Below are 15,314 nucleotides of genomic sequence, written 5' to 3' on the forward strand. Positions count from 1 at the left end.
CTCCCCCCTCCCCTCATCCCCCCACCCTCCCTCCATTCCCATACCCCTCCACCCTCCACTTCCCAGCCACCAGACCCCAGGAGACTGAGCTCTGCTCAGCTTTGCCCCTCAATTTCGTCAGCTTGGATATTCCCCCTAAAACAAATCCGTCTTACCTCCATTCTCAGGTGAGTTGTTGCCTCCCCCTGGAAGCCCCCCCCACTGCCCCATTTCCCCCCATTAGGGTGCTGGCACTTGGGGTTCACTGTTGTTCCGCTGTCCCCACACTCGGTTGCTGCCCCCGGCCCCGCACCGCATCCAAGGGGATTCCACAGAGATGGATGAATGGTGGGACAAGGCACAGGGGCTCCACAGGGCCAACCCCCTTCACGCAGGTCCCGGATTCACAAGGTTCCTGTCAGATGCGCTCCTCGCCCGGCTCCGCGCTGGCACTGTGCCCCCTCAGCCCCTCTTTCCCCAGGAGGGAAAATATTACAATATAAAAACACATACTGGGTCTGCTCCTCTGGCCTTAACCAAATCCCAGCTCAGGGACGTTGAGCAAGTGACTCCTCCTCTCTGAGCCTTACTTCCCTCCTCAACAAGCAGAAATATCTCCCTCCTGGGACTGGTTTAATGATCAAGTGAAAAAAGATGGTCAGCACCGCGCCCAACCAAGGCTTAGCAAACAGCAGGCTCTCTCCATCCCTGGTGGTGCCCTCTCCGTTCCAGACGCGCAGCGGCCGCCTGAGAATAGACGCTCATCTCGCCACCAGGGGGCAGTGTTATCCACTCCCAGCTCTGCGCACGGAGCGCGGGGGGCAGGGCTAGCCGGGGATTTCTAGCGACGCCGGGAGTCCCTTGAGCCCCCATGAGGCCCCCACCCAGCAGGCCCATCAGCCCCCGCGGGCAGAAGCTCAGGGGCTGCAGGCTGTTGGGAGATGTGCCCAGGGGCTTCCCCAGATCCTGGGGAGAAGGGGTGGTGGTTAGGGGAAGCGAGGCAGTAGGGGACAGTGGTTAGAGCAGGGTTTCAGAGGCTGACAGGCCGGATGCAGAGCTGGCCCCGCGCTTCAGGTGCTCCCCGCCCCGCGGAGCCTCAATGTCCTCATCTGTAAAAACGGAGTTGATAGACCATGTTACCCACCCGAGGGAGGCGGCAGCTGGGGGTCTGAGCAGCTTGCTTGCTGCAAGGCTTAACACCCCGATGGGGGTGCCTGTGTGTGTTTGCCAGAGACCATGTCCTGTCATTTTGCGCCCCCCCCAACTCCAATAAAACTGTCCAGCCAAAATGACCGACCTGGGTGGGGGAGGTGGACCCCAGGAATGGGCAGCCAAGATGTTGCAGGGTGGTGGGCCAAGCTGGACAGACACTCCACTTAATGATGAAAACCACACATATCTCAGAACAAGAGTCTAGGAGACACACACATAGACTCCCCATTGGGATGCACAGTTGTGGTTTTCAAACCTTGCAGATACTGAAGGAGCCAGAAAGTTCTTTTTAGTGGTTGGTCCTTCAAGCCCCATTGTCCTTGCTTGACAGCCTTTAGGAGAGACTAACTCCTCAGGAAGAAAAGCGAACTGTCCCAGGGGCCCCTCCTATTGGCACTTGCACTTAGAAGACGATCCAGTAAAGGAATGAGGACTGAGCCCAGGAGTGTCGACCAGACATAAAGGAACATAATCCCACCCCAACCTCACTAAATTGCAAAATCAACCCTAACCTATCTGGGCCCTGCTTCTAGAGGGAACTGGCAGGGATTCCCAGGCCTGGCCATCAATGGGACATGGGGGAGCTTTTTACAAAAGCCGATGCCCAGGATCCCCCTCTGAACTAGCTGAACCAGACTCTCTGGGGTGGGTCTAAGAAATCTGCATTTATTATAGCCCTGCATCTGGAGGGTTGTTTAGTTTAGGAACTTGGACTGAGTTTCCTGTCACTCTTAGCGACGAAGAAGGAATGTGGTTTTTAATGCTCTGGTATTTGAGTGGAAGGATTTTCTATCAATCTTGACATTTCTACGTGGTCCAATTAGCCACTTCCCCCAGAAATCCAAGGGGCACACACACACGTGTGTGTGGACACGCTTATGTAAACACACACAGGCCCACGATGCCCAGAATCCCATGTTCAGCCGGTTGCCAAGAAGCCAGGTCCCCGGGGCCTATCGCCATCTCCAAGGGACGCCCAGTCCCTCAGGTACAGTCACCGCGGCTCGTGGCCAGTGGTCTAGTGGCTGAGGATTCCGCTGCCGGTCACAGGTGGCGGGCTGCTTCCCACACAATCTGCAGGGCCATGGAGGCGCAGGGGAGCTGGGCCACAGTGTAGGCCAGGGAGCGGGTGGGCGCCCGCAGCTTGCCCAGGTAGGCCACGGTGTGCACCACGCGGCCCAGGAAGAAGACGAGGAAGTGCATCCGGGCGATGAAGGGGTCAGGCCCCAGGACGGAGTAAACGAAGCCCAGGAACAGGAAGGGGTAGATGGTCTCCATGTCGTTCCGGTGGGCTCTGGGAAGACAAGGGCGGGCGGTCAGCTGGGGGTCAGCACTGACCATGTGGTGGAGGCGGGGGCCCCCTACCTTGAAAGGCCCCCCACCACGGGAGGACTGTCTCAGGGTGCCAGACTCAAGTCCATTCACGGCCAGGACAAAGAAACACCACAGAGGCAGGAGAGGCAGCAGGTCCAAGCCGGCGCCTGTCAGCAGCTGAGGAGAGGCGGCCCCACGTCGAACGGACCAGCCGCCGCCACAGGCAGCCGGCTGGGGGGTCTTGCCCCGCCCCAGCGCTCTCCAGGACTGGGCCCCGGCCGCCCGCCCCACCCTCTCCCCCTCTGGCCTTGGACACCAGGTAGGAAAAGTGGGGCTCTGAGGGATTGAGAGCCGGGGTGGGTCCTAGGTCAGACTCGAACCCCTGCCCTTTATCACCAGGGCAGGCTTCTCTGAGGCCACCCTCCTTCTGAATGCAGGTGCTTGGGCCTCCTGAGTAGCATGGGCTAGAGCGTGGGCCCGAAACCCTTGCCTAACTGTCTTATTCTGCCCCTAAACCCCAGCAAACCTTCCTTCCCTTTTCAGGATCATAATAACAGAGCTACATCCACTCACTGGAGCCGACCCATCACTGGGCACCAGTGAAGCGCTTCATTTCATCCATGCTATCCTGCTTCCTTTCTGTTGTGTTTTGTTTAAAATGATCAAGTGTGTGAGTATGTGTGGCGGTGCAGGGGGGCAAGGGGCCAGGGGAGAGGAGTGGAAGGGCTGTGTACAACCCCCACCATAAACAAATGACCAAGAAAGAAAACTCATCCACTTCTGCTAAGAGTTGGTTCACATTTTCCATGACTCCCGCTAATGGGCAGCTTCCTTGGGGAGAGGTGGGAAGGGCAAGGCCCGTAAATTAGAGACTGAGCCAGCGACTGATGGCATGTTCGAAGAATAAACAAGATCCCAGCACTGGCGCTGTGACCTCCCCCAAGGCCAAGCCACGTGTGTTGAGGCATGAGGACTTGGCTGGAACTAAAGCCCCTTCTCCAGGCCCTTCCAGCTGGAAGGCGTCTCACCAATGCTGTGCCCGGAGGCCAGGCCCGGGCCCAGCAGCTCCTGTGGGGGGGGGGGGGGCCGCCACAGTCTTCCTCTTCCCTCCCACTTGCAAGGAGCCCAGGGCAAGGGCTGGCCTGGGGCTTAGGGAATCAGGTGGGCTGTGCAGGGCGGGGAGGAGGCCTTCATTGGCAGCCTGGGGCTGTAGGGGTCTCTGCCTTGTGACTGGGGTGGAGACATTTGCACCAAAGTCTGAACGATAAGGGGTCATCCACAGGCCGCCCCTACAGGGGAAGAACTTTCCAGGGAGCGAGATTGTGCAAAGGTGGGGATGAGCATAGGGTGTTCGAGGCACAGTTAAGTGACCCGTGTGTCTGGAGTGTGGTGGCATGCGAGGGAGCAAGGCAGGATGGGAGCAGGAGAGGGGTCCTGTGAGGTGGGGTATGGGGCCTGGAATTCAGTCTGAGTGGATAGAGGTTTCCGCTAAGCCAGGGGGCCTGGATCTTCCTTAGGCCAAACCAAGACACAGCAGTTGGCGTCTGTCCCCACATCCTGGAGCGAACACGAGCGCTCCTTTTCTCCTAAATCTCCACCATGGGAGCCTGCCTCGGGGAAAGCAAGTCTGCACAGGGCAGGTCTCACCGGGCTGGGGGGCTGCTCCTGCTCCCCAATCAAGCAAGTCCCTTAGCTTACTCGTGAGGTACGAAAGAGGGAGGGGACTACTCTACCCTATGGAAATGGGGCTTGGCATCCCAACACCCCCCCCATACACTATGGGAGGGACACCCTTTGAAAACCTACTTTAAATGAAGTCCGTGTGTCCCAGAATGTGGTCTGCCTACCACAGATGACCCACCTGGATGAACATTTCCATCACACTTTTAATCTCAAAGTTTCCAGAAAAGCCTCACTAGCAGACAAATCCCATTCACCCAGACATTTTTCTTAAAAGCATGCATTCACTGATGAGTGAGTCAATTTTCAGAGTTGTTAAAAGAGTCATTGGCCAAACCCCAAAGAGCAGATGAGGGGGAGCAGGGTGGAGGAGGGTAGGATGGGCAAGGTTCACAGCAGGTGGGGGCCCCCCCCGCTCTGCACAGTCCCCCCAGAAAACCAAGCAGTGGGGCTGAGCCCACCTCCTAGCTCCAGCCCCAGGGGCATGGGTCAGAGGGCCCCAGGGTCACCAGTGAGGGGGGAGAGTGGCTGGAGGCTAAGAAAGCCCTGAGGCTCTGACTCTCAGTCCCTGGCACTGGCCCAGCCGTCCTTCGGCCTCCCTTGGGTAGGTCTCAAACCACAGCGGAGTGCCCCCACGAAGCTGCAAGTGGTGCCAAGGGCAGGGAGCTGTGGGGAAATCAAAGGTGAGGCAAGAAAACTCCTTCCCCTCCCTCGGGCGCGGATATGCACTCACAGACATGGAAGGAGTCACGTACCAAAGAGACGATGGGGCAAAACGTGTCATTCCAATAATAACCACTTTTTCACATAGAAGTCACCCTAAGCCAATCCCTGCTGCTAGACTGGACTTGCTGGGACTTCCAGCGGCACCAGGGCGCCCCTCCCCCCCTCCAGATGTTGCGCCACCGGAAGGTAGGAAGAGGGAGCCCCGGGGGTACCCCGAGGCACCTGGCAGGGATAGCTGCAGTCTGTCCTCTTCCCTGGCCCTCCCCGCCGCCCACACGGGCCGTGTCGATGAATGCAGGGCTCACGGTTGCTCAATCTCAAAGGCAGGTATAAGGTGGAGTAAAATCACATTCCTGCAGAGCCCAGGCTCAGAGGGCCTGGGCAAGCTGGCTCTGCCTTCAACCTGCTGGGGAGGTTGTTGGGGGCCCAGGGAGTTGGCGTCTACAATGTGCTCGGAACAGTGCTGTCCCCGAGGGCCTTCCTCGTTGCTTCGTGGTCATCACCAGCATCTCAGCCTCTCAGCTTTGCCAGCCTCCCGGCTGACACCCCGCTCAACGCCCCCCATCCCCTGTCCCCGGGCAAGAGCCTGTTGTTCTACACGCGGTTAACTCGCTCCTGGGCCTCGGGGCCCCATCCACAAAATGCAAAATGAATGCATTGGACAAAGTCTAAGGGATTTCTAGGGCTGCAATTTGGGGACCAATCGCCTGACAAACTGGTTCAGTGGGATTAGGGCTGCACACTCCAAATAGAAACATTGCCAAAGCGTAGGTCAAGTGTCTCCCTTCTTCAGGGCCACTCAGATATTTCCTCCCTGCAGTTTCGTATACATAGACTCAGGATTGGGCCCAAATACACATTGCCAGGAGACTCGGATAGGTATCACCGAAGAAAGTGGCTGGGTTTCATCGTTTCCCTCGAAATCTGGTTCTTGACTTCTCCCAGGGCTGGGCTTTTGTTACAGCTCTGGTGCATTGCTAAAGTGCAAGGCCGACTTATCCTCCAAGAGCCAAGACCTAAGGGCTTTCCTGTTTGTGCGGAAGGGTGACCCTAACTGCACCATAAACTCTCGTCTAATGTTTAACTTAACCTTTGCTTCCAGGGCCTGTCCCCCTCAGGGTCCAGCCAGTTCTCCGGTAGTGGGTGACCGGATGTGTGGTGCTCTGCCCCTTCGAGGTGCCACGATGTTACATGAAGTCAGGAGGAGGGGGAGGGGGAGCCCCAGGAACCCCCAGGTCTGGCATGGTAAGTCCCCAATGAATACCATTATGCAGCAGGTTCCCCCCCACCAACAAACACTTGCTGAGTGGATATAAAACATTATTTGATAAGAGGTGCTCAAGAAGTGCTGAATTGAATTCCAGCCATCTGAGCATCACTGCTATAGTGGGTCACTTTGATCAGAAGGAAAACTCATACTGGGTAGGTGGAAACCTCTTGGCACCACGGGTCTGTTGTCTCTCCCTGGCTTGGTTACAGCCACCGAAAAGAAACCAAGGGTTGGAAAGCTATGTAACCAATGTCACAAGTAAGCTTTGCTACATAGAACCCTGAGAGCTGTGAGAAGCTAGGCACACCCCTCAACTACTTGGGTCCTTCTCCACTGCCCAGGAGAGTCAAGCCCACCAGGGGGAGGGTGGGATATGGGTCACCAGGATGGATTCGTGCATGGGTAAGGCTTTGGTCCACTAATGTACAACCAGCACTTAGCACAACGCCTTGCATACAGTAGGTGCTCATTACATGTGGGGTGGATGGATGGATGGACCTCTTATGAAGTACTACACACCGTTGTTATATTAGAAAGGGTGGAACAGGGGCGCCTGGGTGGCTCAGTCGGCTGGACGTCTGCCTTCAGCTCAGGTCATGATCCCAGGGTCATCTGGCTCCCTGCTCAGCGGGGAGTCTGCTTCTCCCTCTCCCTCTGCCCCAGGGCCCCCTGCTTGTCTTCTGTCTCTCTCTCTCTCTAATTAAAAAAAAAAGGGTGGAACAGCAAAGAATTTTACTTCCTACATTTACTTTACACATTTCTGTAATTTTTTAAAACCACAAGCATGTAATTATTTTCAATGGCCAAGACAACTAAAAGGAAAAAAAAAAAACACTCTCTTTCAATAAAAAAATCTCTATTATTCATGCCACGGCGTCCCACCCATCTCTGCCCGTGAGGCACGGGAACGCATTGAGAGCTATGTGAGTGTTTGTCTCCGGTCTCCCTCCTGTGCAGCTACCCATCCTCCCACTTTTCCTCCCAACTCCGCCGACCGTCCCTGTCCCCGGAAATGCTGCCTCCTCACTCTCCAGCCCGCTGGTGTGAACTAGAGCAAACTGCCAAAAATGGACCATCCAGATTGGTGACGTGAAATTAACACTGAGTCTCCAATGGGATTTTTACACACCCATTTCTAAGGACCCATTTCTTGAGTAACATTTACTGACCTGGAAAATGCTCACCAAATAATGTTAACTGAAAAAAAAATCTCTCAACTCCAAATTGGGTATACGACGCATACCTAATTTTATGGAAAACATTGACAAAGAGGAGCTGGATGGAAACAGTGTTAGATGTCAGCTGGGATTAGAATCGGGACAGGTCTCTCTTTTCCCTCTGGGGGTTTGCAACAGGACCCAAACTGTCTGCAATGGTCAGGAGTTCTGACTTCTATAATGAGGAAAATTGTTTTTGATCGACTGGGGGATGCTAGGCGTACAAAGTGATGTTCGACTTCACTCCGAATTAAAAAAAAAGAAATGCAAAGGAAAACCAAAACGTGACATAAATCTTCGCCCATCGCCTTGGCGGTGTACCCCTCCAAAGGGGAAGCTAGGAGGTGGCAGGGGCAGGCGAGACCTCTCCCACACCAGTGGTGAAAGGAGATTTGTGCACCATTCAGCAATATTCCTTACCCCGCTCAAATGCATCCTGCGGTTTTGCTCACACATACACGCGAAGGCAATGCGAGAGGTTCGGATGCGCTCTGTTCGTAACTGAGAATGGCCTAAATCCTACAGCGCTGAGCCAGTGGGCGAGACCCCGCTGTGAGCTGATGGTTAGCAATCCCCGTGAATGGACCAGGGTGTGAAGGGTGACCTTTTTGGGGCAAAAAGGAAAAAGTACGCGTCTGTCAGTGCAGGACGCGTCCCTGGGAAGATGGAGAGATTGGGGCGAACTCCGTCGTTCGCCCCCAGATAGCAGAGCTGGGTAGGGCCTGGAGCTCAGAGGCCAGGGGGAGACGGCCTTCTCACTGAGCAGCCTTCTCCAACTCTGGAATCCTGAGTCATGGGCAAGTATTGGATCAATGAGTAAATGAGAACTGTCTGAGGGGATCAGGTAGGCAGAAGACCTGGGTCCTCTGGGTGTCCCCCAGGTCCCGCTGCTCAGAGCCAGGCCTGGAGGGGGAGACCGTGGCCAGGTCGAGGCCCAACAGTACTTGCCTGAGGCAGCGATCCACGTCCTGGTCACTCCGGCAGTACTGGAGGCCTCCGTGTCTCAGGGCGTCCTCGGGGTTGGCAAAAGCCTGGAATATATCCGCCGGGAATGACCACTGGAGCTCCCGTTGCATGCCAAGCGCTGGCCCTCGCCAGGAGCAAGGCTGCTACGGACTGAACATTTGTGTGCTCCGCAAACTCGTATGTTGAAAGATGATGGCATTAGGAGGTGGGGCCTTCGGGGGTGATTAGGTCATAGGGGTGGAGCCCTTGTGAATGGGATTCATGCCCATTAAAAGAGAGCCCCCAGAAAGCTCCCTTGCCCCTTTTGCCAAGGACAGAATGAGAAGACAGCCATCTGTGAACCAGAAGCAGGCCCTCACCAGACTCCGAATCTGCAGGCACCTTGGTCGTGGGACTTCCCAGACTCCAGGACTGTGAGAAATCAATCTGTGGTTTGTAAGCCCCCCAGTCCAGGGTATGTTATAGCATCCAGAACAGACTAAGGCAAAGGCCCTCCTGCCCCCACTCTTGGGAAGTTCACAGTCTGGATCGGGGAATTGCCTATGAACCAGGGGAGACCAGGTGGTGAGGGTTAAAAAAGAGAAGAGACAAGGTTGGCCTTGAGAATGGTCATAGGAGACCTGACCAAGTCTGGGGGTCAGAGAAAGCTTCTATGGGGCAGGGACATTAAAGCTGAGGTTTGAAGGATGCGACAGCATTAACCAGACAAAGGGAGGGTTGGAGAAATAGCACTGAAGATATACAGAACAGCATGTGCAAAGGCCCTGGGGTCAGAAGATGGGCATGTTTGAAGAACAGAAAATCAGTGTGGCTGGAATATAGAGAACAAGGGGCAGAGGCCCAAGATGAAGGGTCCTGGAGGCACTCTAAGAATTTGGACTTTGAACTAAGAGCAATGAGAGGGTTTGCTAATCAAGGGCAGAGAACCCCAGTTCTGCACTGACTAGCTACACATTTTGTTTAAAGATTTATTTGAGAGAAAGCGAACGAGTGTGCGTGTGTGCATGGGGGGGGGGAAGGAGCGGGGGGGGGGGAGAGAGAGAGAGAGAATCCCAAGCAGACTCCCCACTGAGCATGGAGCCCAAGATGGGGCTCGATCTCACTCTGAGATCATGACCTGAGCCAAAATCAAGAGTCAGATGCTCAAACAACTGAACCACCCAGGTGGCCCTAGCTGCATGTTTATTAACTTCCCTGAGCCTCAGCTCCCTCCTCTGTGAATTCTGGATCAAAGGGAGCTCATTTCCTATGTGAAGAGTGAAGGCGCGAACTGGAGGCCCACGCCCCGCACTCACGTGCCTCTTGCAAGCCAGCCCCACCAACCCCACAGCGAACCTGGATCTCAGCAGCAGGCTTTTTAACGTGCTCATCCAACAAGGGTCTGACTCCTGAGCCCTGGTGACCTCTGCCCCCGGCCATGCCTGCTGGGGCTGCCCCCGCCCCACCCCAGAAGGGAAGGCGGCCCAGGCCGGAGGCCTGCCGTGGTCAGGATCAGAGCCCCACGCCCAGAATTCCTCTCCACGGGCCCTTCAGTCGTGGAATCACCAATTCGGATGGCTCAGCACAGGGTCCAGGGACCCTTTGAAGGGAGTCCTAGCATCTTGTGGGGAGCTGTTCTTGGAGTTCGGGGTCCATGGGGTTGCTCACTCCTAAAGACAGAATTAGAGCCAGCTGCCTTGCAGGCACAGAAGGACGAGCCCCTGGGTCGGAAGCGGGAGTGCTACCTCCATCTGGGACAGGGGGCAGGCCCCTGGATGCTCTCCCACGAATGAGTGTGGTTTCTGCCCTCAACTGTTAGTAAGTTAACGAGAACTAACACTGGTGAAACGTTCGTCCTGTGCCGGGTACTGCATTCTCCTGGCACTACCCTATCCCCCGTTTACAGATGAGGAAACTGAGCTCCCGGACTTGCCTGACCTCCAAAGCTGGTGGGTGGAGGAGCCAGAGGCCCACATCCATCCCCTTCCCAAGGTGTGGCTCCTGGGCTTTTTTCCTGGTCGACAGAATACCAAAGCAGAAACCCGAGGGAAGCTCCCAGATGTAGTAAGGAGCCTCTGGGGACAGCCCGAGGGAGGCTTGCTTTCTTGGCTCCTCCCCACCCACCAGGGAGAAAGGCACTCTCGGGTTTATCTCTTTCTATCCCTGAAGTCACATTAAAAGGGATGCTCTGGGAGCCTCCACCCCGCTGTTGAGAACTCTGTCCCCCCAGGGCAGGTCGTGGAGCCAGACACCATCCCCCCACCCCTGGTTCAACCCCTCCATGTGGCCTTCACAGGTAATGAATGTCTCCTCACCCGGAAAACAAGGAGTTCCCACCTCCTCCCCCAGAGTCATTTGGGAATTAAACGCTCAGCTCCACGGAGGAACTCCATGGGTGCATGCAGCGGTCCCCGCTGGGCGCCTGTATCCCCATCCAGGATGGACCAAGAGGTGGACGGCAGGGACCGTCGGGTCCCCATGCCTCTGGAGCTGCTCTGCTTTCAACCCGGCCTACACCTGCGCCAGGGGCTGAGTCTGACTCCCCAGCAAGATCCCGGAGCCCCGGTGTCCACCTCCCCACCCCGCAATGCCAGAGCTAGCCTTGCCTTGCTTCTGAACTGGACAAAGGGGGACAAAGGGGCACAGTTTCTGGAAATGATTCCTCTACTGAGTAACAGGACAGCCGGGCGGCTTGGCCCGACAATGCGAAGCTGTTCTGAATGGGTCGTCCCGCCCACCGGCTCACCCGAGCTCAAATCTCAGCCTCCGTATTGTTGTTTTGGCTCTGGGACTTGGATTAGTGGGGGAAATTCCTCCTTGAAAATTCCAGTGGAGGGGCGCCTGGGTGGCTTAGTTGGTTGAACGGCTGACTTGGGCTCGGGTTGTGATCTCGGGGTCCTGGGATGGAGCCCTCGGCTGGCTCCCCGCTCAGCAGGGAGTCTGCTTCTCCCACTCCCTCTGCCCCTCCCCACCGCTCATTCTCTCTCTCTCTTTCTCCCCCTCTCTCTCAGATAAAGAGATAAAACCTTTAAAAAGGAAAGAAAATTCCAATGAAGCCCGGCCGAGACCCGGCCCCTGGAGGCTGCAGCGGCTTCGTAAGCGCCCTTGCCAGTGAGTTGGGAATTTCCACTCAAGGGTTTCTCGGACTCCTGTGTTGCTAGTTCTCACTCCACCCAAACACCCAAATATCAGATCTCCTGTGCTAGGAGGGCGCCAGGTCCAATGGAGGCTTTATGCTGTCTCGCTCCACCCTCTGCGACCTGCTTCTCTGAGACACCAGCGGACGCAGTAGCACTCATAGCCAGAACCCCACCTGGTGGCCCAGAAAGTGAGCAAATGCTCTTGAAACAGAGGACAAGAAGGTGCAGGCCCTGCCCTCCTGAAGGACTGGGAGAGGCCCCCAGGTCCCCCGGTGCCTCACACTCTGGCCCTGAAAACACCTTGGCCAAGTTTCCCAGCCCCACACCTTCCCAGCAGGGCAGCGAGAGAGAGCGCAGGTGGGGATGCGGGGGTCACGCGGGGATGTGGGGAGCGGGGGTCCTGGGCAGCATACCTTCTTCCGAAGTCTCACTTGGCCCGTGATGACAGCCACCACGTACATCTTGATGACCAGCAGTGTGCCACAGAGCAGGAAAGCTGGGAGCGCCTGGCCACTCACCAACGCCAGGGCGGGGGGAGGCATCTCGGTGGGCGGCGGGAGCTCCAGGGAAGACAGGCAGAACCTGTGTGTGGCTGTGTCTCCGGGCGGGAGCTGGAGGAGGCGGGGAGAGCTGGCAGGAGGCCTGTCTGCACTCAGCACCCGCCCACTCCCAGCTGCAGAGGCAGCTTCTGCCCCCAGATGCTGGGAGAAGCAGAGGGCTGAGAGGTGTCCCCGGCCCAGCCTCCGGCCCCAGACGCTCCTCCCCGGCAAATCCTTAAACACGTTCTAATCTGTTTCCTCATCTGTAAAATGGGGGTGTATGGCAATGCCTGCCTTCTGGGGGGGGTGACAAAGCTGGGTGCCTGGCAGGACCTCCACAGGTGGCAGACACTGCTGATTTATGCCCATTTCCCAGAGGGTCAGGGCAGGTGGTGGGCATGAGAACTGAGCCATCTGCCCCCACTCTCAGCCTGGACCTTTGAACCACAGCCATACCTCCATTGACTTTGGTTTTTTGTAGTAGGTTGAATACTGGCCCCCCAAAGATGTCCACTCCCCAATCCCCAGGACCTGGGATTATGTTACCACACCTGACAAAAGGGACTTTGCAGATGGGATTAAGTTAGGATCTTGAGAGATCCTAGGAGAGATCATCCTAGATTATCTGGGTGAATCCAATTCAGTCACAAGGGTCCTCCTAAGACAGAGGCAGTAGGGAGAAAAGATGGAAAGACAGGAACAGAGGTCAGAGAGGAGAGGAGAGGAGAAGCTATATTGCTGGCTTCGAAGATGAAGGGGAGGAGGGCCATGACCCAAAGGATGCAGGTGACCTCTAGAAGCTGGAAAGGACCGGGAAACAAATTCTCCCCTAAAGCTTCCAGAAGGAACCAGCCTTGGCATACCTTGACTTTTTGCCCACTGACATTGGTTTTGGACTGCTGGTCTCCAGAACTCTAAGAATAATAAATTCGTGTTGTTTTAAGCCATGAAATGTGGGGTGATTGGTTACAGCCAGCATGGGAAACTAGAGAACACCCTTCCATTTTGTTCTGTAGCATCTCTGGGCAGGCATACCTTGGAGATATTGCAGGTCCGGTTCCCAACCACTGCAATAAAGCGAGTTTCGCAATAAAGCGACTCATATGAATTTTTTTCATTTCCCGGTGCACATCAAAGTTATGTTTACACTATACTGTAGTCTAGTAAGTGTGCAAGATCTTTATGTCTGAAAAGGAGGGTACGGGGCGCCTGGGTGGCTCAGTCGGTTAAGCGACTGCCTTCGGCTCAGGTCATGATCCTGGAGTCCCGGGATCGAGTCCCACATCAGGCTCCCTGCTCAGCGGGGGGTCTGCTTCTCCCTCTGCCCTCTTCCCTCTCGTGCTCTCTGTCTCTCATTCTCTCTCTCTCAAATAAATAAATAAAATCTTTAAAAAAATAAAATAAAATAAAATAAAATAAAATAAAAAGGAGGGTACGTACCTTAATTAAAAAATACTTTATTGCTACAAAGTGTGAACCATCATCCTAGCTTTCACTGAGTCAACCTCACTGATCACAGAGCAGCATAACAAATATAATAATGAAAAGGCTTGAAATATCATGAGAATTACCAAAATGTGACAGAGACCCAAAGTGAGCAAACGCTGTTGGAAAAGTGGGGCCGACAGACTTGCTCAACAAAGGGTTGCCACAAACCTTCAATTTGTTGAAAAAAAAAACAACAACCAAAAAACCCACAGTATCTGCAAAGTGCAATAAAGCAAAGCGCAATGAAATGAAGAATGCCTGTACTTTTCTGGGAGACTCCCAGGCAAATGGTTTTATTATTTACAAGAACTTCCCAAAAGATCCATTGGCTCTTCAACAAAAAACATCAACAGTTTGTGCTCTCAGATTCTTTGAATCTCTTGCTTCAAGATCCTCACCTTGCTGTGCCCGCTGCCCCCCGCCATCCCTCTTTCCCAAGTTTGGGGCAGGATCTCCACAAAGGCATGAAATCTTGTCCCTTTTGTTTCACCAGCACTGCTTGCTTTGCTAGGAGGTGCCTCGGGGCGGAGGCAGGGGGAAAAATCAGTCTTCCGTGTCTTCTGCACCCTTGGGCCTGTCCGGAGGGACAGCACTATCAGTCTGGGCCAGTCCCAAAGCAGCAGCGACCAAGAGAAGGACTGGCCAGGGGGCAGAGACCCTGGCCACGTGCTCTGGAGCCAGACTCAGCTGATGTTGAATCCCAGAGCCAGCCCTTGGCGACGGCAGCTGTGTGGCCTTGGGCAAGCAGGTTCCTTCTCTGAACACTTTTCTTCAGCTGTAACATACAGCTGATAGTCACTCACACAGCAGTTGAGAGAACTGAGGGAAGTCTTGTCTAATTATTAAGCACCAGGCGCATAGTAAGCCCTCATTTGTATGAACCTTTGAGCCTCAGTTTCCTCCTCCTCAAAATGGGGATAATGTTTGGGTTGCCAAGAGGTAGGCTCTTGGAAACCCCTGTCCTTGCTGCTGGGGTGGTGGATTGGGGGTGGGAGTGGGGTGGGGGAGGATTGCTTGTCCATTTGCTATGAGCCAAGCCTTCCATTATCTGGGCAAAAGATGTGCTTGTAAACCTACGCCCATGTTTCTGGAACATGGGGCCACGAGCCCCACAAGATAAAAGATAGGTCATGATCAGGGACAGGACACAGAAAGTATGGGATGTCCTGAACTATGTTTTATCTCTGCCCGTATGTTTGAAGGAATCGTGCAAACTTGCTCCTTGCTGACGTTTCTGAGAACAGAGGACGCCTGTCTGTCTTGCCCTTGGGTTGGGGAAACCCTGTCAAAAAGTTCAGTTGTGGGGGTTGGGGTCTGGTGGCTGGACCACCCCCAGATTTGTGGACCAGACGTAGCCCAAGAAGGGGCCCTGGGCATCCACCCTTCCTTGGACTAGGCAGTGTGCTCTGCCCTGCTTGGTCTTCTGAAACACGATGGAAAGCTCACCGGCAGAGGCCAGGAAAACCAGTGTGGGCAAAGAGTGGATTATTATCCACCCTTACCTGGAGCCAAAAATAAGAGGGACTTTGTGGGGAAGCCCTTCGGAGTGACGTGCATGACTTCATTGTAGAAATCTTTTCCTCGGGGCGCCTGGGTGGCTCAGTTGGTTATGCGACTGCCTTCGGCTCAGGTCATGATCCTGGAGTCCCTGGATCGAGTCCCGCATTGGGCTCCCTGCTCGGCAGGGAGTCTGCTTCTCCCTCTGACCCTCCCCCTTCTCATGTGCTCTCTCTCATTCTCTCTCTCTCAAATAAATAAATAAAATCTTTAAAAAAAAAAAAAAGAAATCTTTTCCTCATCGTCT

General features: G+C 55.0%; 1 protein-coding gene across 1 annotated transcript; it reads right to left on the reverse strand.

Moving 5' to 3' along the window:
• Nucleotides 1–1,927: 1,927 nt before the first annotated feature.
• PTGES (prostaglandin E synthase) lies at nt 1,928–12,149 on the reverse strand. The gene is made up of 3 exons (XM_006749131.3): nt 11,897–12,149; nt 8,347–8,429; nt 1,928–2,485 (listed from the first exon to the last, which is right to left on the reverse strand). The coding sequence occupies exons 1-3, from the start codon at nt 12,023–12,025 to the stop codon at nt 2,236–2,238; spliced, it is 462 nt and encodes a 153-aa protein (XP_006749194.1). The 5' UTR covers nt 12,026–12,149; the 3' UTR covers nt 1,928–2,235.
• Between the last annotated feature and the right edge of the window lie 3,165 nt (nt 12,150–15,314).

This window comes from Leptonychotes weddellii, chromosome 14 (genome assembly GCF_054177405.1).
Source record: "Leptonychotes weddellii isolate Sample4059 chromosome 14, ASM5417740v2, whole genome shotgun sequence".
NCBI lineage: Eukaryota > Metazoa > Chordata > Mammalia > Carnivora > Phocidae > Leptonychotes > Leptonychotes weddellii.